This window comes from Microcaecilia unicolor, chromosome 1, assembly GCF_901765095.1.
Source record: "Microcaecilia unicolor chromosome 1, aMicUni1.1, whole genome shotgun sequence".
NCBI classification, from domain to species: Eukaryota; Metazoa; Chordata; class Amphibia; order Gymnophiona; family Siphonopidae; genus Microcaecilia; species Microcaecilia unicolor.
The window spans coordinates 105,481,730-105,505,942 of record NC_044031.1 but is presented as its reverse complement, the minus strand read 5'-3'; the positions used below and the strand labels follow the sequence as shown (position 1 = coordinate 105,505,942).

Here is a 24,213-nt window from a genome sequence, read left to right as displayed (position 1 = left end):
AACCACCCTTGGCAAACCTATTTATTAATTATTTTATTATCTGCTGAGATAGTATTGAGAATGACAACCATCAGTGATCTCCAAAGCATCCTCCTATCCTATCCTGGTATTCCAAGTCCCAGGAATCTGTTTTCCCTTAGATAACAGCTGGTAAACTATCCATTAACGTCTTTATTTTAGTTTGAAAAGCCCCCACAGAGTTCTGAGATGATAATCCTAATATATTTGTTTTTTTCTTGAGAACTTGTGAACGATCTTTCTATCTTAAAAGAACTCTTCTGTGGACTGGGACATTTACATTTTTTTTCTCTAGTTATATGTTCTTTGACCACCAATGAAGATAGTAACTGCCCTAGCCATATATTTTCAAAACTTATGAGGATGGTGTCAGGCCAAAAAACTGTACGAATGGTCTAATATTATAAATATAATTAAAGGACAGACAGAGAGAGTGAAGTGCGGGTAGGCCAGGAAAATATACATATACCACCAAATTCTATATATGGCGCTCAAAACTGTGCATCCAAATTTAGGCATGTGCCCATTTTGTGCATGCAATTTAATTGAATAATGAACCAATTAGTGCCAATAATTTGGCACCAACAATCAATTATTGGCCCTAATTGGCAACAATTAGAATTAACGCGTGCATCATCCTAATCAATATTATATGAGGATGCACACATAAATTCTTACATGTGGATCCAAAAAGGAGGCGTGGCCATGGGAGGACCATGGGTGGGTCAGGGGCATTCTTAGAATTTGCGAGCAGTAGAGAATATGGCAAATTGTGTCTAATTTAGGCACGAGGATTTCTTATCCACATAATAAAATAGCATGTATAATCAAACAGGTGTTAAGTATAAATTATCACAAAAGGAACAGTAAGAACAGAAGCAGAAGACCAAAAACCAGCATAACTTTGTTGGCAATATTTCAACATTAGAAACCTCCCTTTCCCTTCCCTACATTTTTCCCTCACAGCAATCAGTTATAAAGAAAGAACAGTTGTCATCTATACCTATATTCCAGAGTTCTGATTACAGAAAAAAAATCTTTACTGATTTAGTACTAGACTTCTCTCTCTATGAGAAAGAGCATCACACAGATTGAAAGCCTTGCATGTCAGTGTTTCCCCAGAGCCCACACCCCTCCGTTCTAACAAGGGAAGATCATACATTAGCCATTGTGTCAAACCTAGGGCCATCTCCATCCTCCAATACAAAAAAATAACTTTTTTTCGCTAGTAATATAGCTTTTTTAATCTTTGGTCCCCCCTGGAAAAGCAAGCAAACAAGTTGGAGAGGAATTCTACAAGACAAGAACTCTTGTGGTACATCTTGACTCTGTCGCCAAAAGGACTGCACACAGGGACATTTCCAGAACAAATAGGCCAGAGTTGCCCTCTCAACCTTACTCTTAGGACATGAGCCATTTGTATTTAATTTTGGTTTTAAAAGCTCTCCATGGGGCTATATGCACAATTTAAGAGGGTAAAAAATGCTGCTAAAAGGATAGTTTTTGCAGTAGATAAGTATAAGCCTGTTACACCTCCATTGGTTACCAGCAGAGGCTAGATTGCAATTCAAAGAAGCTGTTATGAGCTTTAAAGCTTTTTATTGGGATATTCCATGGTTGACCATTTTTCTTTTTTGAATGGAAGGTATTTCAGATCCGCTAGAAACCTTTACTTGTTAGGTTTTCCCCCTGTTTGAAGGCTTTGTGTCCTTTTAAGGCTTCTTTGTTTTGCCAAGCAGCAGTGTAATTTTTATTTATTTATTTATGTATTTATTTGTTGCATTTGTATCCCACCTCTTTGCAGGCTCAAAGTGGCTTACAATACATCATGAGTAGTGGAAGAATGTTAGTAAGATAAACATTTAGTATTGCATGATCTTGGTCAGCATGATGATAAAAACAAAGTAATAATATACAAGCAGATATTAGGAAACAGTTCTGAAATTATATAGGCGAGTTGTGCATATTCACACAGGTTGATCTTTTTGATATGCTCTATCAAAGAGATGGGTCTTCAGTAGTCTGCGGAAGTTCGTTCTTTTGTAGTTCAATTTCAAGCTGCCTCTTTTTCTTAGACAAACAGGAGATTATCATCAATTTAGAAAGCTGTTGAAGACTTTCCTCTTCAGAAGATTTCTTACAGGTTCATAACTGAATTTTGTTTTAGAGTATTTGGTTTGTTATGGTCTCTGTTATATGCAGCATTGTATATTCTCTGAAGATTTCTTAAGTTATTTTTATTGTTACCCACACTGAACCTGTTGGTAGTTATAAGATATAAGACTATATTAATGTAATGTAAGTGATCCTGTAGCCAGGACCTGTCTTATCCTCTTGCACCGAGTATGTGTCTCCAGGGGCTTATGCCCAGGAAGGAGGAGGTAGGATGGCTATTGTGGTTGGAGATTCAATCATTAGACATGTAGATAGCAGGTGACTGGTGGATGTGAGAATTGCTTGGTCACTTATCTGCCTGGTGTGAAAGTGGCAGACCTCATGCATGATCTAGATAAGATTTTAACAGTCCTAGGGAGGAGCCTGCAGTCTTCGTACATGTGGGTACCAGTGACATAGGAAAATGTCAGATGCAGAAAGTCTCCATTAAGGAGGTGGTAGAGATACAAATGGTGACAGAATTCAAAGAAGCATGGGTAGAACATAGAGGATCTCTAATTAGAAATTGGAAGTTATAAAAATCCTAAACTTAAATGACTGCATGCGTGTGGCTGTATCGAGTGACGCTCAGATGGTGACTCCGGCTGTGATGAACTAGGGCCGATACTGGTCAGACTTGTATGGTCTGTGTCTCATATATGGCAATCTCGTTTAGCATAGGCTGGAGAGGCCTTAGACAGCAACTTTAGTGGCTGGAACATGAGGACAGTGCTGGACAGACTTTTACAGTCTGTTTCCCGCAAATGAGAAGATAAATAGGCGGGAGTGGGCTTCGACGACAGCTCCAGCAGTTGGAACATAAAGATAGGGCCAGGAGGACTTCTATGGTCTATGACCCAGAAATGTCAAAGAAAGACCATAATCAAGTATATAATATCATTTTGATTGTTGATTTAATTATGAATTGATAATGAGCATGACTATTGGGCTGACTGAACCGTTCAGATTTTTATCTGCTGTCACTTACTATGTTATCATTAATCATCTCTGCTCCAGGGCTGATGCGCAGACCTCAGCTCTGACACAACACACAAGCATCAGACGTCGCCTGACCTGCTTGTGCATGCAAGTGGCGACCTTTCAGCACAGTGCAAGTAAATCAGAGACAAGTGTAACATGTGCACTGAGTGTTCCAAGTTCCAACTTCTGTTCCTTCCTTGCCTGCAGTGCTGCGGCCAGGGGAGTAGCCAGACCTCAGCGGGAGGGTGGTCCAGAACCCGAGTTGGGGGGCACAGTTTAGCCCACTGCTACCCGCCACCGCTGCCGACCCTCCTTCGCCACTTTTGACCCCCCCTCCTGCCACTGCCACCCCTCCCCTGTTGCTGCTGCCGCCACCAGGTACCTTTGCTGGCAGGGGGTCCCCAACCCCCGCCAGCCAAAATCTTCTTCAGCGCCAGTCTCCGGCGCATTCACTGCTCTGTTTATGTGAGTCCTGACGTCCTGCGTGCACACATGCAGAATTTCAGGAGTCAGGACTCACAGAAGCAGACCTGTGAACGCGCCGGAGACTGGTGCTGAAGAAGACGTCGGCTGGCGGGAGTTGAGGACCCCCGCTGGCAGCGGTGATGATGGGGGAGGGTCGGCGATGGCGGGAGGGGGGTCGAAAGTGGCGGGGGAGGGTTGGCGGGGGGGTCGAAAGTAGAGGGGGCCAGGGCTAAATCTGTGGGGGCACATGCCCCCGTGGCCCCACCTAGCTACGCCCATGGCTGCGGCTGAAACCCAGAGAAAGACCGAGAGAGCCAACCAGAATTTATTTTTATGTACCATTAAATTCTTGCGGGGATGGGTGGGAATGGGTAAGATTCCAGCGGGGACGGACGAAGATGGGTAAGATTTCTGTCCCCGTACAACTCTCTAGTTGAGAAGAGAAATGTAATATGTTTCATAGTGGTAGATATAAACATTCTTCTGGTGTGCTCACTGTTATATGACCTTGCATAAAAGTAGTGTCCCAAGTTCTTATGCATTTTAGGATCATAGGCCAAGGAAAGTAAAATCAAGAAAAGACAGGAACCTTAGAAGTCTGAGAACGTGGGTCTAAGAATAAAACTCAGCAGTTGAAATATGCTGCTCTACATAGCCTGATTACCTGTGCTTCCTTATATTCTATCGGTTCGCCGCAGAGATCTTGGAGGAACTCTTGTAGGGCTGAGGGCTCTTCAAAAGTATGGGTGGAGTTGTGTACAGTGACTCTCATGTAGGCTGGAAAGTGAAGCCTATAGGGTGAGATTCTATACTTTGCACTTGGAAAATCCACACAGAAATAATTTTCACCCAAGCATATTCAATAACATTAAGGTGCGGTATATAGAATACGCTTTGTTGATATCCCAGCACCTAAAACTATGCACATCCATTTACACCAATGAAAATGTGGCATAAATCCCTGTGCATAGATTTATGCAGACTGGGTCATATTCTATTACAGTGCACATAAATTTGGGAACGCCCGTGAAACGCCCATTTCCCTGCCCATGGCCATGCCCCTTTTGAACAGCACACTTTAGAATTTAGGCACAGTTCATTACGAAATACGCTTAGGGGTCCTTTTACTAAGCTACAGTAAAAAGTGGCCTGCAGTAGTGTAGGTGCCTGTTCTGGGCACGCGCCGGACCAGTTTTTACTGCATCTGCAGAAAAGGGCTTTTTTTTAATGGGATGGGGAAAGGGCATACGGTAAAACTGAAACCAGTGCGTCCCTAAACCGGACTCAGCCCTTAGCTCCAACCATTGATCTAATAGTAAGGGCTCACGTGCTACACTCGCGGTGACCAGTTGATGTGCACCAACTGCCGATTACCACCAGAAACATCACGCGTGGGAGGAACCTTCAGGGTGGCATTTTCAGAAGTGTTCCCCATTCCATGAGTAGGATCCAAGAGACAGGCAGAGCTCCAGAATCTCAATGCATGGATGAGGCGATGGTGCAGGGAGAACGGTTTTGCATTTGTTAAGAACTGGGCAACATTCTGGGGAAGGGGGAGCCTATTCTGGAAAAATGGGCTCCACCTTAATCAGGGTAGAACCAGGCTGCTGGCATTAACATTTAAAAAGGAGTTAGAGCAGCCTTTAAACTAGAAACTGAGGAAAGACCGACAGTCGCTCATAAACGTATGGTTCCAAACAAGGTATCTTTAAAAGATATCATCAAAATAGTGAAGATAGGGCATTCCATTAATGAGGTTGCAATACAGATCATAGTAGAACAGATGTCTTTAAATAAAGAGTAGACACATTTTAAAGATTGCAAATTATCACTGTCAGCTGCGGGGCAAGTTGTACATAGGAACAACAAACATTTTTTGAAATGTCTGTATGCAAATACCAGAAGCCTAAGAAATAAGATTGAAGAGTTAGAAAATATTACGCCAAATGAAAGACAGATATAATATGCATTTCTGAGACCTGGTGGAAGAAAGATAACCAATGGAACACTGTCATACCAGGGTACAAATTATATGGCAGTGACAGAGTGGATCAAATTGGTGGAGGGGTAACATTATACGTTAAGGAAGGCTTTGAATCAAATAGACTAAAAATTCTGCAGGTCACAAAAGGACAGTGATAGAAGTGTACTTCCATCCATTTGACCAGGATGAAGAGACAGATACAGAAATGTGTCTTCCTTGCCTATGCACTATTCTGAATGTAGACATGGCAGGCATGCCTGGATTTTAGTCAACTCAGATGGGGTATAAAGTGGTTAATAGCTAAACAGGACCCAGCCCATAACCGCCTGCACCTGTAGCCATCCCAGGAACCTCCCTCGTCCTAGCGACCTCCACCTATGCACTCCCCTACTGGCACCCGGACATTTTCAAGGGAACAGCGCCATCTAGGGGCCTGCCCAGGATAGGACCACCTCTTATTCTTCACACCCTCCACGTCTCATTAATCTATGCTTTTGAATATGCTCTGTAATTTTGTTCTTTATAACAGTCTCTACCATTTTGTCCGGCACCGACGTTAGACTCACCGGTTTATAATTTCCCGGATCTCCTTTGGAACCTTTTTTAAAAATTGCCGTTACATTGGCCACCTTCCAATCTTCCGGTACCACACTTTTAAGGATAAATTACATATTACTAACAATAGCTCCGCAAGTTCATTTTTTCAGTTCTATGAGTACTCTGGGATGAATACCAGTTTGTAGAACTGCCCCATTACAATACATCCTCCAGGTTTATAGAGAATTCATTAAGTTTCTCCAACTCGTCAGCTTCGAATACCATTTCTGGCACCAGTATCCCACCCAAATCTTCCTCGGTGAAGACCGAAGCAAAGAATTCATTTAATCTCTTTGCTACGGCTTTGTCTTCCCTGATCACCCCTTTTACTCCTCGGTCATCTAGCGGTTCAACCAATTCATTTGCCGGCTTCCTGCTTTTAATATACCTAAAAAAAACTTTACTATGTGTTTTTGCCTCCAACACAATCTTTTTTTCGAAGTCTCTCTTAGCCTTCCTTATCAGTGCTTTGCATTTGACTTGACATTCCTTATGCTGTTTCTTATTATTTTCAGTAGGTTCCTTCTGCCCAGTGTGCAGCGGCAGCCAAAAAAGCAAACAGGATGCTGGGAATTATTAGAAAAGGGAGGGTAAATAAGGCCTAGAATACTATAATGCCTCTGTATCCCTCCATGGTGTTACCTCACCTTGAGTACTGGGTTCAATTCTGGTTGCGTAAACGGAATTAAAAAAGGTTCAAAGAAGAGAGACCAAAATGATAAAGGAAATGGAACTCCTCCTATATGAGGAAAGGGTAAAGAGGTTAGGGCTCTTCAGCTTGGAAAAGAGGCAGCTGAGGTGAGATATGATTGAGGTCTATAAAATCCTGAGTGGTGTATAATGGGTAGAAGTGAATCAATTTTTCACTCAGTCAAAAAGTACAAAGACCAGGGGACAATCGATGAAACTACATGGAAATGCTTTTAAAACAAGTAGGAGGAAATATTTTTTCACTCAGTGAATAGTTAAGCTCTGGACCTCGCTGCTGGAGGATGTGGTAACAATGGTTAGTATAAGTTTGGACAAGTTCCTGGAGGAAAAGTCCATAGTCTCTTAATGAGATGGACATGGGGGAAGCCACTGCTTGCTCCGGGATTGGTAGCATGGAATGTTGCTACTAATTGGAATTCTGCCAGGTACTTGTGACCTGGATTAGCCACTATTGGAAGTAGGATACTGGACTAGATGGACCATTGGTCTTACCCAGTATGGCTATTCTTATGATATCAGCCAGGACCCGCATAAGAGATATGTGGTTCCGGCTGAATATCAGGCCTCACCCGCATAACTTTGTTTATGTTTTTTTTTTTTTTTAAGTGCCCCTGAGCACCCACCCTGACAATTTCCCTTATTTCCCTCCCCCCTCCCAGCCCATTTCAAGACACCTTGGAAGATCCCCATCTCCCCAGTCATGCAAGTAATCCGTCCTCCTAGGCCTACCTGTATCCCTGGTGGTCCAGTAGGGTTGTTGGGGGCAAAAGCACAACCCCCTCACTCCTGCCCCTTGTGGCACTTCTCTAAAATGGCTTCCATGTCCTCTCATGGCTACCACAAGAGGTTGTGGCAGCCATTTTAGAGAGGCACCACAAGGGGCAGGAGCAAGAGGGCTGTGCTCCTGCCCCCAATGACCCTGCTGGACCTCTACGGTACCTGCACAGCTGGTGGGGGCAGGGGGTCTTGCAGGGTGGATATCTTGATGCAGGCTGGGGGAGAGGGGAGGGAACGAGGGGATATTGTCAAGAGCCAGGAGGGAATTTGGGGGGGGGGGTTTATTATTTTAAGAAAAAAAGTTATGTGGGTACTGGCCCAATATTCAGAGCTGGCACCCACATAACTAAGCGGCCTTTTTTAGGACAGCTTTTGAGCCATCCTAAATAAGGGTGCTTAGCTATACAGGTGCTGGCACTGAATATTGCTGGCACCCTCATAACCTGGGGCTCCTTCCCAGTGCTGCCCCCTAGCGCCTCCCCTGACCTGCCCACTTTTTGATTGAGCGGCCTCTGGGTATATTCAGTAGCACTCTCCAGTTAAGTGCTGCTGAATCTCCCCAATTAGGTGATGGGAAGCGATTTCAAGTGAGCAGGAAAGGTTCCTGCCTGCTTAAATTGCTTTGAATAATGGCCCCTCTGTTTCAACACATGTCATTTGGTCCTGCGGATGATTAAAAGATCAAAATCAGAATCATTTCTTTCTTCTCTTGTTTTAACTGAGTAACGATACTAATCTCTTCTTTATTTCTTGTAGCTGAGAATCTCTATAGGCATTGGAAAGGCAATTCTATAACTGGGTGCATGCAGTTATATTTTCCTCATATGCACAACTTATAGAATACTATAGATTATGCACATTACAGGATGCTCTTAGGCTTGCTCTTTTTCACCAGCCATAGACCTGGTGTAAATGGTCGCACATAATTTTAGGTGCATCAATGCCGGGTTACGCTAGTGCCCTGTAACGGAATCTGGATGCCCAGATGCCATTATAGAATAGGGGCTCCCCATGCAGCATTGAGGCACCTAACATGAAGTGCCCACAAATAGAATTACCCCTTCCCCCCCCAAAAAAAAAATCTTTTTCATGCCTTTCAAAATGTGTCCCAATTTAATGCCTTTGCAAACAGAGTCACCCAGGAAAAGGATTATTATATTATATTCTGGGATCTTTTGACATATTGGATAACTATCTAGGCAGGTAGAACCACATAACTAGCCATCCTAGCCCTGATAGCTATCCCTGTACCAGCACTGAAGATCATTGTTACCTACATAACTTATAGGAGCCAGTGAGTGCCAAGATACTCTGGGATCCTTTTACTAAGGTGCGTTGAAAATGGTTTGCAGTAGTGTAGGCGCAGGTTTTGGGCACGCGTCGATCCATTTTTCAGCATGCTTGTAAAAAAGGCCTTTTAAAATTTTTGCCGAAAATGGACGTGCCGCAAAATCAAAATTGCCGTGCATCCATTTTGGGTCTGTGACCTTACTGCCAGCCATTGACCTAGTGGTAAAGAGTCACACAGTAACTGGGTGGTAATGACCTACACTCGTCAAATGCCACTTGGCGTACGTCCGATATGCATGTCCGAAATTAAAATTTTTCAAACGTGCGTATCGGACACGCACCAAAAATGAAATTACCGCAAGAGCCACATGGTAGCCGGGTGGTAACCCCATTTTGGCGCATGTTGGGCGCAAAAAGGGCCCCTCAATGCTGATACCTAGATAGGTACTGACTCTGAATATATGGGCAGAACAACCAACTAGTGGCAAAGACAGTTTATCAGGAGCAACCTTTGATAGTAAGGTGTGATATGTACTGTCCTACTATGGAGGTGTTTCAATCATCGCCCAACATGTTTTGGCAGTAACAACTGCCTGCATCAGAGGTACACTCAGGGCACACATCAGGGGCACTTTTCAAACCAGATATCCAATGTGTAAAGATTGCCTACAGTGGGCTCCACGAGGTCAGTATGAAATGCTTACAAAAGTAACACAAAAATGCATTTTCTCTGGCATTTGAACCTTTGCTGTAGCTTTTTTGTGCCTGTTTGTTTTTTTTCTCAGACTGAATATGCAGGTACAAATCAGCATGTGGCACTCAATGTTTATAAGGACATTGACCTCCATTGGCTGAATATCAGGGGATATAAAAATAATGCAGTTTAACCAAAGAAAATATACCAGCAAACAATAGTTCTTAAATACATAATGGTTACTTATGATAGGGAAGATCCTGACCTGGAGGGCAATTGATTACTTTCGTATGCTTGTACAGTGAAAAGTGTCTGCCAGGCTATTTTTGACAATCGCCTCAGTTTCTGGTGGTCACTGTGTTGCCTTCAAAAGCCATGAGAAACTGGATCTTGCAAATCTCATTTCTGATACTTTTTTTCATACTCGATTCCAATATAATGTCACAGCTTAGTTTCCATGCTTTTCCATCTAAGCAAAGGATAAAAAGCTTTTCCTTCCATAGAAGTGAAGCAAAGCCAACGGGAAATATAGGTAGATGAAAAAGTTGCATCTGCTCTGGACAGGAGTACAATGATTCAGAGTGGCTGATTAATCCCCTGTGGGCCAGGTAGATGGAGCAGAGCAGAGACTGTGAATGGCACATCTGTGACAGTTCCACCTTCTGCACACACTAAATATCTCTTCCCTTTCCATGCTGAATATTCACCTGCTCCAAATAGCTCCCAAACGAGCCCTTTCAGACTGATATTCCACTGCTATTCACCGAGCAGAGGCCCAAAACAATGAGGATGTACTGAACTTACAGTTAGTTACAGCAAAGAAAGACAAAAGTCCATCAGCTTCAGCCTTCTGATGGCCTAAGAGCTCAGAGCTGTAACAAAGAAAAAGAAAAAAATATGTATAGTATGTATAGTCCAAACACGTTCTTTACTGATCCCAAATGCAATGACTGGCTCTAGATTGCTGAATTAACACCTTTACTTAAATAGTAGCTACATCATCAGATTCCACAATATCTTTTTCTAAGATTTCTTGAATATCAATCCTAATAATTATAACAGACAAGCTGTCCCTAATTTTTCCACTTTTTGAGCAAAACATCCTTGCCTATGGAAGCACTGAATGATGTTACGCTTGGCAGAGTTTACAAAGGGGTTAGACGGTTTCCTAAAGGACAAGGCCATAAACCTAGTAGTGGAGGAGTGGCCTAGTGGTTAGGGTGGTGAACTTTGGTTCTGAGGAACTGAGTTCAATTCTCACTTCAGGCACAGGCAGCTCCTTGTGACTCTGGGCAAGTCACTTAACCCTCCATTGCTCCATGAAAGCCACATTGAGCCTGTCATGAATGGGAAAGCACTGGGTACAAATGTAACAAAATAAATGGACTTGGGAAAAATCCACAATTCCAGGAATAACATGTATAGAATGTTTGTACGTTTGGGAAGCTTGCCAGGTACCCTTGGCCTGGATTGGCTGCTGTTGTGGAAAGGATGCTGGGCTCAATGGACCCTTTGTCTTTTCCCAATGTGGCATTACTTATGTACTTATGTAATCTTAGAGAATGATCCCTCAGCAGAAAGATTATTTATGAAAGGATACATTTGGCATTTTTCTATTCAGATACACCTTAAAAGGTAGCAAATCAATCTCAAGTAAAAATGTAAGCAATTGAATCAGAACTGTATTATATTCCCTGCAATTAAAGGGGTTTTTTTAATTCATCAGTTGGAAATGTTCTTGCTGTTGACTTGTTACAATTCCAAACAGGCATTTTTTAAAGTTGTAAGCAGTTATGATAAAGTTGTGCAAAAGATGAAGTTAAAACCTTGCTGAAGGAATTGAAGGCTAGGTAATATGTTTTCCCTGCTTTCATTTGACTTTTTAACAGGATGCAAATGAATGGAACATTTTAAGGGCCCTGTTTACTAAAGTGGGTGTTAGCATTTTTAACGCGCCTACAATTAGCATGCGCGCTAACTTTGTAGGCGCCTATAGGGATATTGTAGGCGCGTACACAGTTAACGCACGTACATGGTTAACGCGCATTAAAAATGTTAAAGCACCTATAACATGGCTTAGTAAACAGGGCCCTAAGTTTGATGGCTCAATCCAATAGCATAATTCAGAAAAACTTTGTGTTGGCAGAGACTTGAGGAATGCTTTCCTTCAGCTCAGGGGAAGATTCCTAGCTAGTGACATTCAGTTCTCTGATGCAGGCCTAATGCTGCGTATGACATATTCTTATAATTGTATGCACAGCTGCCACTAGAAGCAACAGGACTGAAAATGACTATTCCTTAATGAATATGTGAACAAGAACCCCCAAGTTCCTTCACCCATTCAGTCCGTCCTAATATATCCCTGGAGACTGTGGTCTCTGTGGGTACACAGTAAGCCCCAGGGTGGAAAACTGGCAGCAGGAGAACCAGTGCTTAGAAATGAAGTATGAAGTATGTCCTAAAGCCAAAAATGAAAAAAAAAGCTTGTGTTGACACAATGTTAATGAACAGTAAAAGTAACACAGCGTATTACTGTGGACTCCAGGTGGTGCCATATCTAACTTGTATGCTATGTTGATTGCACGTTTCAAGATGTTCCCAGAAGTTAAGGAGAAAGGAATGACAGCTATTCCCAGACTGATTGCCCTCACCTCAGAGCATGTATGTGATTCTGTTTTATTCGTTTATTGTTTTATATTGCTAATGCTATATTGTTCCACAGAAGGTGTTGTTTGTTAATGAACTAATACTTTCTTTTGTTTTTATGTATCAGATATTTTGTGTCGACACACAGTATTGAGTTAGACACACAAGTGGTTAATGTCATCCAGTGGTGCTTGGATGGAAGTGTTCTCCCAGAGCTCAGAAAGTTTAGTGTGAATTTCTGAGCATTCACAGCACCTCACATGCACGGTGCTCTTGTTAACTCCTCAGTTTTGCTGCTTCTGCTTTGCCGAATGGACGTATGACAAAGCTCGCCAAACAAAATTTCTTTGGCTATTTTTATTTACTTTTTTCAGTAAATTGTCAAGGCGATTTGATCATCAGGTACTATAACTAAATTCTTTTGTTTATTCATTTAGTTATTTTTTTTTATGTCATCTCTTCAGCTGTACCTCCTTTGTTCATGAAACCTCCACTTTGAAAACCTACATCCATTCTGCTTCAGGTGTTGGGGTCCCAGTCATGACCCAGAAAACTGCATGTTCTGCATAGTAATGTCAATACCTTAAAGAAATAATAGTATTGAACATCTCCATTATTATAAAGACCAGAGAAACCATGTTCATGGCTTCATTTCTGCTATGGTAGTATATCAGACAACCTGGGTTATGAGAGAATTGTCTCTCTCTCTCTCTCTCTCTCTCTCTCTCTCTCTCTCTCTCTCTCTCTCTCTCTCTCTCTCTCTCTCTCTCTCTCTTACTTGGCTTGGACAAGCACTTCAGTCAAATACCTCTTATCTACTCAGAGGCCTGAGAAGTCTGGATGCAAAGGAGTCTACTCCTTGTTGCCCTGTTTATTTGGAGGTTCTCAGTTCAGTCCAAGCTCCCCTTATCCGAAGTGGTGTGAGACTTCCATAGATGGCTTTCTCTGTGCAATCAATTCCTTCATGCCCTGCACATTCTCAATGCAGTGCTTTTATGGATGACCAGCAGAGCCTGTGCATTGACTACCTTCTACACATAGATCTAGGCCTATAGTGATTCACTGCAAGCTTCCACTGTACAGTCGTTGCAAGCTTCTGCTGCATAGTCATTGAATGAAACCATTTCTTCCTTCTCTGCACAGCACCAGCACATTTGACACATCTATTCTGTAGAGATGCTGTCAGCTTATTATCTTCCTGCAGGACAGGATACATTATTATGGCAAGGATTCCCTAAAAACAGACCTTTTCTCCATTTATGTGTTGGATCATGACTATTGGGACATAGTACATATTCTTTTTCTTCATATTCCTGAGTTATACTCTTGGGTTTGTTGTGGCTGTACACTTCAAGATGTATATTCGTGTCACTGTTCTACACCTTACGAGGGGGTCCTTTTATAAAGCCGCAGTAAAATGTGGCCTGCTGTACTGTGGGTGTGTCTTTTGGGCAAACACTGAGCCACTTTTTACTGTGGCTGGGAAAAAGGCCCTTTTTTAATGGGCTGGGAAATGGGCATGTGCAAAAATTAAAACTCGCACCTTACTATTTACGACCTGAGCCCTTACCGTCAGCCATTGACTTAGCAGTAAGGACTCATGCGCTACCTGCGTGGTAACCATGCAGCATGAGCCAACGTGGCTGCACTGCCGATTACCGCCGGGAACACCCCCTGCTGTAGAAAATAGAAAAATATTTTCTACTGTGAGATTCTGCGCACACCAACTCAGAATTACTGCCGAACGCATTCACTACCCTGATGGTAGTGCTGATTTGGCATGCACTACCCCACACGTTAGTCCTCCCACAGCTTTGTAAAAAGGCCCCTAGTTGCTCATTTATTCACATATTGTTACGTTCTCCTTCAGTTAATGTTCTCCAATATGCCATGTTGATATCCATACATACCTTCCAATTGCAAGACTGCAGAAGAAAACTAGATAGTACAAATAGGATAAATTTGCACATCTTACTCTCTTGATATTTTACTAGAATATTTTTCTTTTGCATCACCCATGCCACACAGTCACACACACACAGCTATATTTTTTCAATATTCACCACACTTTGGGCTATTGTGAGTGCTTATATAGTATCTCCTTTGCTGATGTGATTATATGCGCATCACTACCTAGATTTAAAAATAGAACTGAAATGGAGCAAGAACCAATGAAGCTAGCTCAAGAAAAAAGACACTCCCAAAGCACAAATAAAACTCAAACCAGAAAACTGTTCCTGTTAGGGGATTCCGTTATCAGAGGTATTAACTTTGAAACACAGTTCAAGGGGGCTCAGCAAAGTAAAATGTCTTCCTGGATCCTCAGCTAGCATGAGTACCAGGCAAATACTGACTATAATCAGAGATGAGATAACACTGATGTTGTTATCCACCTGGGCACAAATGATCTAGCCAATAATACCCTGCTTATAGCACCTCCTTTTCAAGGAGTTGGGGGGTGCAGTTAAAACCTTTGGTACAGACTGTAGCTTTTTCTGAAGTTCTACCTACTTATGGAAAGGGAGAAGAGAGACTACAAAATATTGAGAACTTCAATAAGTGGCTCAAAGCCTGGTGTTACCAAGAAGGTTTTAAGTACATTGGAGGATGGGGTAATACATGGAAAAACAAAAAGCTATATTGCAGTAATGGGCTGCATCTCACTGTGGCAGGAAAAAGAGATCCAGACAATATGTGTTGAGGCATTTAAAGTAGAAGCTGGGGGTGGCAGTTGGAAGCAGGACAATTCAGGTAGTCACCTCCAGCAAAAGACAAGCTCTGACAATCTTAGCAATTCACTTCTTAGCAATACCACAGTAGGTGAGATTAAAGAAAAAAACTACACAGAACATGAGACTGCCACTGAAATATAGCTGGAAAGTGATGACCACAAATGCTCGCAGTCTAAGCAACAAAATTCATGATCTGCAAGCCCTGATGGTAGAGGCAGATTTAGATGTAGTCACTATCACGGAAACATGGTTCAATGACTCCCGTGAATAGGATGTAAATATACCGAGCTATAATCTGTTTAGCAAGGACAGAGATGGTAGAAAAGGTGGAGGAGTAACTTTGTATGTCAGAAACAATATTAAAGTGACTGAAATGCAGGAGGTCTAGGAAAAGGAAGAAGTGATATGGATTGCCTTGAAATGTGAAGACGGAACCTCTATCCACATGGGTGTTATCTACAGACCTCCGACACAATCGGAGCAGCTTGATAAAGATCTGGTTGCAGATGTCCAAAAGTTGGGAAAGAAAGGGGAAGTGCTGTTACTGGGTGATTTCAACTTTCCAGATGTGGACTGGAAAGTTCCATCTGCAGAATCGGAAAGAAGCAGGGAGATAGTGAATGCCCTTCAGTGCTCAGCTCAGACAAATGGTGATGGATCCCACAGAGAAGGAGCAACTCTGGATCTGGTGCTCACAAATGGGGAAAGTGTGTCTAATGTCAGAGTAGGTGCCCATCTGGGCAGTAGTGATCATAAAACGGTTCGGTTGGAAATAACGGCTAGAGCGGAGGGTAGCCAATCAAAACTCAAAGTCCTGGAGTGGGGGAGAGGATCCAAGATGGTGGCGGTGTGAGCTGTCTCACCCGACGCGTCTCTGAAGTAGTTACCTTAGTCGTTGTCGGAAGGATGGGCAAAAGGAGAGGCAAAGTCCGGGAAGTTCCCTCTACCCCGGTCGGTGTGCCTCCGCTAGTACAGACGACGCTGGAGCAATTCGGATTGGCATCAGGTCCTGGGATGGTTTCTACCCCTTCTGTCGGGGCCGGCGCGTTGGCTTTGGACAACAGTGTAGACGGGGCTTCCCTAAGCCCTGTCGAACATTCGGCGCCCCCACAACCCGGAAGAGAAAGTCTCTGTGCAAGCCCTGATGCCTCAGCCCGAAGTGGAGAGCAGTGCGAGCAGGGAGGGAGCCTGCATATGACGGGGAACATCGCTGGTGGCCTGGAAATGCCAGAAATTTCATCTGCTCACGTTGTTATTCAAACAGTGAGTATTCTGGAACAAGCTATCAAAGCCCCTCTACCGGTTTTTTCAGTGGGGAAAATGGTGAAACCAGCCGTAGTGACTTTAGAGTCACTCTGGGACCAAACTTCTACAACTTACTCAGCTCTACAAACTTTAATTTGTAAAAATGTGGAAACAATTAAAGCTTTATCTGAGTCTACGTTGAAACAAATGCATATTAATGAATTCCAGGCATCTGAAGTTAAAAGACTGACCGAAAAGACTGAAAAAATGGAACTTGTGGTACAAACTTTAGTTAAGGAAAAGAATTTTACTTCAAGACGTCTGGAATACTTGGAAAATCAATCGAGGAGATTGAATTTGCGTTTCATAAATTTTCCTAGATCGCCTTTGGTTTCCCCAACTCAAATGGCGAAGAAATATTTGGTTGAGATCCTGGGAATGCAGGAGAATTCATTGCCACCTATAACTCGAGCTTTTTACATTCAACCTGATGTTAAAAAATCAGAAAATTTACAAACTCAGGGAGCAATGGATCTCACTACATTCCTAGAATCCTCTCTTGAGGTTATAACACAAAGAATTACATTGCTTGTAACTTTTGCATTGGAAATGGATAGGGACGCAGTACTCAGACTTTCCTTAAGACACTTGGATACTATGTTTTTGGGTTCAAAGATTAGAGTTTTCCCTGACTTATCCAGGGAAACACAGAGGAGACGTAAGGCCTTTTTATTGCTACGGCCTAGGGTGGTAGCCATTGGGGCCGATTTTCTTCTGAAATTTCCCTGCATTTGCAGAGTAAAATTTCAACTTAAACAATATCAATTTTTTGACCCGAAACAGTTGGAGGATTTTCTAGTATGTAGAGAAGAAGTAAAAGTACAAGTTTAGTCACTTATGTAACACTGTATGACAGGCTGGAGTAAACCACTTGGGAAAGATACAGCTTTTTTGATTTAAATGTTTAATAGGAAGTAGAGAAAGTTTCCTATTTCTTGGATCCGTTTCTTACTGTTGTGGTCGATGGTTTAAAAATTAATGGAGTAATTAAGTTTATTTTTGTTTTCTTCTTGCTATATTGTGTGATTTGTGTGTTATCAATCATAAACTATTATGTTTGTTAAAAACTAATAAAGAAATTAAAAAAAAAAAAATTCAAAGTCCTGGATTTCAAACATACTGACTTTAACAAAATGGGGCATACCTGAAGAAAGAGCTGATGGGAGGGGAAGACATAGAAGTGGAAAGACAATGATCAATCTGAAAGGAGATATTAAAATGGATACCGATATTTACATAAGGTGAGTAAATAAAAGCAAGAAGAAAAGGAAACCAAAATGGTTCTCCAAACAAGTGGCTGAGAAAATAAAGGCAAAAGAGGCAGCATTCATTAAATACACTGAAAACTCAAGAAGAGGAACACAGAAAAGAATACCAGGAGAAACTGAAAAAAGCCAAGAGGGAGATACATCTAGCGAAAGCAGAGGCGGCAGAGCAAATGGCTAGAAATGCAAGGAAGGGAGACAAATTTTTTTTTCAGGTATATTAGTGAAAGAAGGAAGGCTAGAAATGGAATTGTGAGACTGAAAGCACATAAGAAAGCTCCAGAGAGTGAGAAGTGATGGAGTTTGATTATATGCTGGATTTCAAGCACACCTAGCTCCCCTGAAGAAGCTTAATGCGAAACAGGACGTCCTTGGAATTTTGAATAAAAGATGTGTGCTTTTTTATGATGTGATTAAGTAGAACATTGAAACATTTTAAAAATATTGAAAAGAAAAAGTGCAAAAACACAAAATGTTGACAGAGATTTGAATAAAGTTGTATGATTGGATTTTTGGAGGGTTTTTGATCTCTGATAAGTTTATTGTCTGTGAGGTGCTATGTTTGCAAAAAATGCTTAAGTACCACAGACTGATAAGGTCTTTTTCCTTCATATGCTTTCTAAATATGTTTTATGCATAATTATTAATTTTTGCAGCATTTATATATACCCCTTTTCCTCTTTACCAGGACAGGGGGGTCAAGATCTAATATTTTTCACTTCTCATCTACAGTATATAGGGGCCCTCAGAGTGGCTGTCTTGTTCCCTAGTACTAACCCATTCAATGACCAACAATAATCTATATTGGTTTCTCCAGAATTAATGAAATCTTCTAATCACACTTCTAAAATAAATTGCAGGCCTTGCTCTATCATTCTCAGGGAAGATACTCCCATTTATTATATCCTTCAGGAATGAAGCTCTTCCTAGCAGTTGTATTCACTGCTTTTAAGCTGCCTTTCAATTCATTAAATCCATCTACTTGCTACTCTGCTAAAGGCTGATGAATGTGGCACTCATCTTGTTTCAACCAATGAAGATGCCTGCAAACCTGAGGCCAGAATTTTCAGCCTCCTAAAGCTCAGCCAGGTACCTTTGCCTGGTTGTGAACCTCTCCCTTTCATGAGAATATCCATTCCAAGTGGGCACATGCCCTTGTGAACAAAAAGAGAAAGAAAAGGTGTCAATCACACTTAAAAGAACAGTGAAACAGCATTAGAGATCACTATTCTGTATTTTTAATTTCTATGACTGAATTCAGCTCCTACATGTTCTCTTATGAGCACTGCAACCAAACTGGTAGAATAATTATTACCAAATGAAACAGTTCCTATCTAGAATAATTGCATCAAAATCAATGACCATGTTTCCTTTAAACCAATGTAAGCACAAACTTGTCACTCTAAAACAGTGGTATCTCCTTAGTCTAATAAACAGATTTGTCTTTCACTATGTTCCAAGTCGCTGATCCTGGCATTGTATCCTCTCTGTAGAGTCCAGGTAAAATAATAAATTCCTTCCAGATAGTGGGAAGTGACTACAATCTTTACTGACTACACTTTAATTTCATTAGCTATTCTCTGGGTACACATTTATCATAGTACCAACCTCCCTCCAACCAAACTTCAGCAGAAGACAATCAGTAGCTTCAGTTAAGTAGTGTTGGCTTATCTGTCTTATCAGTAAACATATTGCACAATAGACTTCGTAGGCTGCTAAAAAGTCTAAGGCAATATGAAACAGAGTAGCCTCAGGCTTGGGAGTCACTCACTTATTTATTATATTTTTGGATTTAGCTCACACCTTTTCAGTAGCAGCTAACTGCTCCCATGTTAATGTACTGACATTTACTTGTGCTGACTACATTAGCACATGACCTGCATAAAACATTCCCCCAAAAAGAATAGCATTAGATTTGTAGTTAACATGAGCTAAAATCCACGTTAACTGCAATACCTAACAACCTTAATAAACATACCCCAAAGTTTGTACCTGAGCCAATGGAAGGTTAAGTGATTTGCCCAAGATTCTAAGGAGCAGCAGCAGAATTTGATCTGGCTTTTCCTATGTCAGTCTGGTGCTCTATCCAACAGGCTACTCCCCAACTTCACTTGTGTGCTTGATTCAATCCTGCTTGATGATGGAAAAAGCAATCTTGCATACCTGTAATAGATGTTTTCCATAGACAGCAGGATTGATATAACACAGGGCTGCCAAGAGACACAGGGTTAGGGTTAGGGTTAGGGACACAGCCGGGCCCAGGGCAAGACCCCCCCCCCCCACCTGTGCTGCCGTGGCACTGCACCCCCCCTCCCCACACACACACACTCATTTCACCCCACACGCAAACGTTTGGGCTGCCCACTCTCTTACTTTCTGTGTCTGAGTGCTCCTGTTTCTGTGTACCAGGACCCGAATGATTGCATTAACGCACACAGGAGTAGGAGAGAGACAGACCTGGAAGAAGTTTGCCAGTCCTGGGCCCCCCTTGGAGGCCAGGCCCGGGGAAGTTTGCCTCCCTCTGCCCCCCTCTCAGCAGCCCTGATATAACACACAATTCCACCCACGTCTCCAAGAGTCATCTAATCATTTAGCGCTTTGGAACAAACTGAGGAGCTGAAGAGCTGCACATGGGAAAGGCAATGCATGCTCAGAACTTTACACTAAAGCTCTGAGCTTTGGGAGAGCATTTCCATCCTGGTGCCATTGAATGACAGCATTCACTTGTGTGCCTTATCAAGACTGCTGTCTACTGAAAGCAGCTGTCACAGGTAATCAAATTGCTTTTCCTATGAGGAAAAAAAGGAAATGTGTTATAAAAAAAAATCCAAAAAGAACCAGTTATCCTATTCCATAGTGCTCTAATAATGTGCATTCTGTGAATGATTAGATTCATAAGTCAAGATTAACCATATGAAAACAGTGAAGGCCTGGTATTAAAAAAAAAAAAAAGCTGAGCTCCACATCAGATGTCTGTTTGACCCCTATTTTCAGTCAAATATAAGATTCTGCATTTTCTACTATAAAAAAAATCTCCTAAATGTAGGCGCTTAAAGTGTATGCTCCTTAATGTAGGCCTGCCATTTATTTGCCTAGATCTATGAGCCTAAGGAGTCTTTCTAGTAAAGCTTAGTATTCACTACTACTACTACAAATCACTAGTGGAATTAGCATGCGCTACATGCTGCAGGTCCTATTGGGCCCCTGATTTAGGTGTCTAGCATTGAAAATCAGTGCTAAGCTCTTTTTTTTCCCTGTCCTAAATTCACCTCTTTTGCCATCCACCATTTAGTTTCCTAAACTTAGAAGTTTAGTGAAGTTTTAAGAATACATTTAGGAATGTAGCCCTAGTTCAAAAACCTAACAAATCAGAAATTACTTCCATCCCACAGCCCTACAGGTCAAGGTGTCCCCTCTGCTGTTCAACTGTTCATCATGACACAGTGGCCAAGTAAACAGAGAGGGTATGGTAGCTAACTGAGTGGACCTTTTACAAAGGTGCGCTAGCATTTTTAGTGTGCATTAAAAATATGCGGCGCTAAACGCTAGAAATGCCCATATATTCCTATAGGTGTCTCTAGCATTTAGCATATGCTAATGATTATCGTGCACTAAAATTGCTACTTCATCTTTCCCTATTTGCTGACCTCCCCCTAGTATCAAAAAATTAAAAGGCATTGGGATACTCTGTAGGTTACATTTAAACTCCAGGCAGAAGTAGGGCAAAATGCAAAAAGCCTGCACATGAGTTGATTCCACATAGGTGACTTTTTATAAAATTATTCTTCACAGAAACAGAGCGCAGGTAAATTTTAATGAAAAAACTCATTGGTTAAAATGCATTTGCTTAAGCTTGAGAGGATCAACAGCAGGGCCTAAGGTAAATTGGATAGTGCTAAATATCGTGATAAGTAGGGCCATATAAAAATCTCTTCTAACTCACCTGAATAACATGCCCACTTAAGTTTAAGAGCACATATTTACAAGTTTGACTTAAGTGGATACATCATCTGTCAGTCTACTTAGTTTCAGCCAATAAGTTTTTCTTTTCATTGAATATTGACCATTTTGAGTTAAATTAAAATCATCTGCTTATGTGTTCATATGAAAAATTTCAATCAGACTCTTAGTTAACACAGTCGTTACACTTATGCCAATAGTCACATTTCTGGAGCTAAAGAATGTACCCAGACATTGGAAGTAAAATGGGGTTTCAGCTGTTTAATGTCCAGAACTCAAGAAGCACAAACTCTGTCTTTTTTTTTGTGATCTAAATGAACTCTTTGTAGGTTGTGACACTTTTAATTGGTCCAATATATGAATTTTCCAAAGATTATGTTTTCATGAGTTTTCAAGATCACCTTCTTCAGATAACTACCTGCAATGTTTTTACTTTCTGTTCTGGTCTATTCATGTTACCCAAAGTTTGCATTATTTCCTGCATTTTCTAAATAAAACTTACATGAAATTGTTATCATAATAATTATTATTAATGATGGCAATAACAGTATTAAGTATCTTTCTACCACTAAGAGTGTTCATATATATTTTTTGACAAAATATGCTACTTAATTCAAGATTTTATAAGTCCTTCAGAGAGAAAGTAAAAATCAGCCATGTGAATAATTCCAACATCCTTTTTCAGAGTCACTTTTCTGTAAAGAAGGGAGCAGCCGCTTTGGGAATTGGAACTGACAGTGTGATTCTGATCAAATGTGATGAAAGGTACGTTTGGATTCCGCACACAGAATACTTTGCAGGTCTGGAAAAATCTACTGGTTACTGATGTGTAGGACAGTTAAACTCAAAATTCTAATGATTCTATTTAAATGTTTAACTTCAATTCAATGCAATCTAGCTACCTTGCAAACTTACTAATTGTCACAAAAGAGAGGGAATACAGTATACAAGAACAACCAAACAAAGCAAACACTGGGCCTTCAGGATTGAGAAAAATGTAGTTCTTTATTTATAATGGAGACCCGACACGGAGCTGGCAGCAGAAGAAGAGAGATTCCCCTGGAAGATACTGGCTAAACCTATGGACTTGTGGTGGACTGTGTGTCCAAAGGAGAGAAGCAGGCTGAAAATCCTGGGGTAATATAACCTGATTGTTCATTCCACATCTTTGTCAACTTATTATCTTGCTGACCTATAGGAGTCCCTTGACCCCTGATGCAGGCGTTTGTACGCCGAAACACGGACCGTGTCGGGTCTCCATTATAAATAAAGAACTACATTTTTCTCAATCCTGAAGGCCCAGTGAAAACTTACTAATTGTGCCATTCTTCATCATGATCATTTAATTTCAGTAGGTATTACTTTCTGCTTGGCCTCTCCTCACCCATGATCAAACTGTTGACAACTCATCATACTGCTTTCTGGGGGGGGGGGGGGGGTACACTCTGGAAATGGGAAACTGATAAAATATTTGACCATAGACAGCAGTTTCAAGTATTGTAGGGCCTGATATTCTCATGACGGTATGCGGCATCAGAGAAGTTCACAGCCACGGGCTTACCTGACTCCATATATTCAGTACCGGGACACGTGTGGCTCCCAACATTGAATATCCAGGTACCAGTGGTCATCTAGAAATTAACCGGGCATCGGCCAATATTCATACCGGTGCCCGCTTAATATTAGTGAATAAAGTTGACAGCCTTTTTGCTGTCCTAACTTTATGTGGTTACTTAGCAGGTTAATAGACTGAAGATCACGCCACCCACACTGCCCCCCAGCCTACCCCTAACATTACTGGTTAGGATATTTATTTATTGCATTTGTATCCCACATTCCCCACCTATTTGCAGGCTCAATGTGGTTTACATAGATTTGTTAACATTGTCATTTCAGGATATCAGATCAGATACAGTTAGTAATGTGTAGCTATTAGGAAGGGAACAAGACGAAGGAAGAGAGTGATTAGGGTAGTTGTGGAAGATAAGCGTTCGTAATTGAGTGGGTTGGTGAGGTGACTTATTGAGACTGTAGTTTCTCATTGTAGGCCTTGTTGAAGAGGAATGGCCAGTTAACGGCAATATTCAGCAGCACTAACCGGTTAAGTGCCGCTGAATATCAGGTGCCGGGTTGCTCAGCAGAGTTTAACTGTGGTGCAGCGTATTGAGTTTAAACTTCTATTATTGGTGTTTCAGGTGTGTCAAGGTGTTGCTTCCTTGGCTCTAGTGCACTGTTTGCAGTCCTATTGTCTTCAAGGGCATTCCAGTCTCATGACCTGAATTTGCTGGTTGTTCCTTATCTCCGTATCATCGGGTGCATTTGAAAGAAATTTGTTGCCGTGTTTTTGTAGTTGCTGGCCCCTGTTTGTGGAATTCTTTACCTTTGGCCATGAGCCAACTAGCATCTATATCCCAGTTCAAGAAGCAGTTAGAAACCTGATTGTTTTGTAAGGCGTTTGGCTGATGGGTGGGTTTTGAGGTTTTCTGGGTGTTTGCTGCTTTTGTGTTTGTTCTACTGTTTGTGCATTTTATAAGTGTTTTATTGTACCTCTACTAGATGGTTGGATAGGTGGGTTATAAATGTATTTAATTAATTAATTGGGCAGGAGCCTCTCTTCCAGGTTAAACCCTTTTG

The 24,213-nt window shown here is 41.6% G+C and overlaps 1 protein-coding gene across 1 annotated transcript in view; it reads left to right on the top strand.

The window, feature by feature from the left end:
• Window positions 1-24,213, top strand: part of GAD2 (glutamate decarboxylase 2) — a 164,180-nt gene that overhangs the window by 62,836 nt on the left and 77,131 nt on the right. Inside the window, exons 7-8 of the mRNA XM_030189918.1 lie at window positions 12,217-12,332; window positions 22,265-22,344. Coding sequence (XP_030045778.1) covers window positions 12,217-12,332; window positions 22,265-22,344 — 196 coding nt within the window. The remainder of the gene's footprint in view (window positions 1-12,216; window positions 12,333-22,264; window positions 22,345-24,213) is intronic.